Here is a 3,250-nt window from a genome sequence, read left to right as displayed (position 1 = left end):
GAATTTCTATGAATTTTTTTCGTGCGTGTTAACACTCAGCATAATGAAATGATAATAAATCATTAATTATTAAAAGGAACAATAAAAAAAGGCATAATAAAAGAGCATCAACGTCACGGTCGCTTGCGGCCGCGGCGGCGCTAGTGAATATAAAAAAAAGCAGTTGAATTCTGGAGGAGTGCGAAAACCAAACAAAATTTGTCTATAAAAACCGTTTTTAATAGATTCAACAAAGTGAAATCCCTCCAACAATTACGTCACTGGGCGCATCAAATCACTAAAGGAGAAACTTATATGGAGAAGTTAAAGCATAGATCAGAGTATACATTGAAAAGTATGAAGAATGCTATTGATGAGGGGTTAATTGTTCATGATGCAGACCTACGAAGATGGGTTCCGCAAGCCCAGAAAGATATTGGAAATGAGGGTATTCGTTTCAAGGCCTCCCGTGGTGGCTGCATTACTTCAAAAGAGCTCATCGTATTACATCTCGCAAGATGACCAAATTCGTGACGCGTAAAACAATGGAAAATGAAGAAGATTTACAAAAAACAGCGCATGCATCCGTGCAAAAAATCAAACCATATTTTGAAATGTATGGCTCGCAAAACGTCTATAATTCTGATGAAAGTGGTTTTCAATTGCAAACGCATTCGGGCCGAACTTTGGCGGACGGGGGGTCTAAAGAAGTCTCGTACATTGTACAATCTATAACATCAACGACACACAGTTATACGATACAACCCACGATATCTGCTGATGCAAAATTATTGTCACCTCTTTTCATTGTTTACAAGGAACCCTCCGGAACTTTTGGCTCAAGGGTCCAGAAGAATCTATTCAGACCTTCAAATATTTATGTAACGGCTTCAAAATCGGAAAAACTGACTTTTGGTAAGATGATATTTTTAATGTATAACAAGATCTGACAAGTTATTTACACTGATTGCAATGTTCATCGTATTCCAAACATTCCAGAGCACTTCAAAATTTGGTTGGAAGAAGTATTCTTTCCACACGTGGGACCAAAAAATCTACTGTTGATCGATTCATGGAGTGGACATTGCTCTCGAGTGGTAGAAGAAGTAACTCCTCGGAATAAAGAATTATTAACTATGCTGATTCCGAAAAGGACGACCGGGAAAATTCACCCTCTTGATGTATACGGTTTCAGAATTTGGAAAAATATATATCCATCATTTTTCAGATACGGTCGTTCTCTTGAATCATAACATCAATTTACATGCACGAAATAATGTAATAAAATTGCAATCTCTAGTTCATAATCAATTATCGTCACCAAGGTATCAAAATCTATTTTGTTATGCTTGGTTCCAAAGTGGCTACATTGCTAAAAAAAACCAGAGGAATTTGATAATCCTGTTGATTTTGCATTTGGACAATCTTCTAATCCACAATGTGACGTTGATGGTTGTTCTAATGTTGCAGTAGTTAGATGCTCGTGGTGCAGAAAGTCTCTCTGCCTGCACCATTTTTTTTATGAATATCATTTCTGTACCGATTATAATCCATAATAAAATATATAGGTATATGCACAACCACAGGAAAATGCCAAAAAAGTAAAGGCTCGATTGAGATGTATGGAATGAGTTTCTACAATAAATACTAAATCATTTGGACAACTCACAGTTCTACCAGAAATTATTTCTTCTACCCCAGAAAATTTGAGTGCCCGGGAAAATAAAAAAAAGGTATTCCGCATTTTTCCATGTTCTTCCCAATGCAATCATTTTCATGAAATCCTGACCTATAATTTTTTAAAAAATATTTTCACAGGCGTAGTTTACCCCCCCTTCAAATTTTAACCCCCAGAGGCACTATCAATTGTGATTGTCATAATCGCTCACAAGCTAATTTCTCCTTCGATGGAATGAATAAATAACTTCACCACTGTGATGGGTGATATTTCCGAGAAATTATTTTTTTCACCCCAGAAAACTTCAGTTCCGGGGAAAATCCAAAAATAGGTATTCTGCATTTTTCCATGCTCTTCCAAATGCAATTGGTTTTATTAAATTATGAGCCATATTTTTTTTTGGAGCTTTACATTCTGTTTTTTTAAAGTTTTATATTCTGTTCTGTGCGTCAGGTGCGAAGTGACCGTCACAAAATTTAGTTTTAGAATTAATAAAAATGTCCAAAATCGTTCTCTTATATACGAATTTCTTTGCATCATCTTACCGAAGGTGTGGAGGGTGTCCTGGTTAAGATGACCCAAAAGTTCCGTTAAAAATGTAAAATAGCTGGGTAATAAGTTCCCTTAAAAATGTTAAATAGCTAGATAATTCAGAGGTATTGCCTGCCTTTTGATTTTGTCCGTACGTGAGAGATTAAACCAGCCTTTTATTAGTTTTGGAAGTCTATTTGATTTAATAAGATGCATTTTTGACTCGGAGTGAACAAAAACGGAGGAGATTTAGATAAATTGCAGCTTTTCTGTTTTTCCCTCAGCGTCTCTGTTCTTTTTCGTTAGTGCCTTGTATAGTGGTTTTGTCAAAATTCTCCGTTTTTGGTCATCAAATACCTACATCTGTCGCCTCCTTCGCTCGCTTACAAGAGGGCCTGTCACCACCTTCCTTTTCATTGGGGCTTTTTACTAGAGTTCTACGATACCAGGTCCCTCCCGTTACACTGATGCCCATTCGAGTGGTGTTAGTGGGATAGGACCTTCTACACTAATAGGGGTCCGTAGGTGAGACCGAACAAGTCTTTTCCTTTGGCTCATATGTAGTTGACTTTGGAGATTTTTACTCTGTATATATTCGAGATTTAATATTACAGGTAATTAACTGCGGTATCCGCAACACTGTGATTATCGTAAAGGATGACCCCTTCTGACTTTTTCAATGTCTACAACTTCTTAAATAATCAAGCAATCATGTAATTCAATTGTCTCAAGACTTCAGTCAAAAAAAAGACTAGTAATGATTCAAGTAGTTTTCGAATGACTTCGACTCTGAGTGACTTAATCAATCTGGATTTCGGGCTTGCTGTGAGGAAAAGCGGATTATTTGAAAAAGAAACGTTTCAATTCGTGACCTACTTGATTCGACTGAAACCAACAGATGACTTCACGCTGAAACATCTACCATTTTTACGTAGTAGAATGCGACTTGATGCAAATCGAATTGATATTTTATTGAAGTTGACTTGAGAATTGATCCGAAACGCAGAATCTACTTGAATTAAGTACGACTTGATGTGAAGTAAGTCACAGAATATAGATGGA

General features: G+C 36.6%; 1 protein-coding gene across 1 annotated transcript; it reads left to right on the top strand.

Annotated features, from left to right (window-relative positions):
- The first annotated feature begins 62 nt into the window (after window positions 1-62).
- On the top strand, window positions 63-1,403 carry LOC107041972. Its single transcript, XM_015262810.1, has 2 exons — window positions 63-894; window positions 979-1,403. The coding sequence occupies exons 1-2, from the start codon at window positions 498-500 to the stop codon at window positions 1,230-1,232; spliced, it is 651 nt and encodes a 216-aa protein (XP_015118296.1). The 5' UTR covers window positions 63-497; the 3' UTR covers window positions 1,233-1,403.
- The last annotated feature ends 1,847 nt before the right edge of the window (window positions 1,404-3,250 follow it).

Source organism: Diachasma alloeum, unplaced genomic scaffold (assembly GCF_001412515.2).
Source record: "Diachasma alloeum isolate Michigan unplaced genomic scaffold, Dall2.0 Dall_scaffold_00396, whole genome shotgun sequence".
Classification (NCBI taxonomy): domain Eukaryota; kingdom Metazoa; phylum Arthropoda; class Insecta; order Hymenoptera; family Braconidae; genus Diachasma; species Diachasma alloeum.
Note: the sequence above shows the minus strand (reverse complement) of the source record. Positions and strands in the feature narration are given on the sequence as shown.

Bases quoted from the DNA above. Each gene is read 5' to 3' on its own strand.
- LOC107041972 (XM_015262810.1), top strand. From the start codon at position 498: ATGACCAAATTCGTGACGCGTAAAACAATGGAAAATGAAGAAGATTTA. The intron at 895-978 runs GTAAGATGATAT...CAAACATTCCAG, and splicing joins ATCGGAAAAACTGACTTTTG to AGCACTTCAAAATTTGGTTG.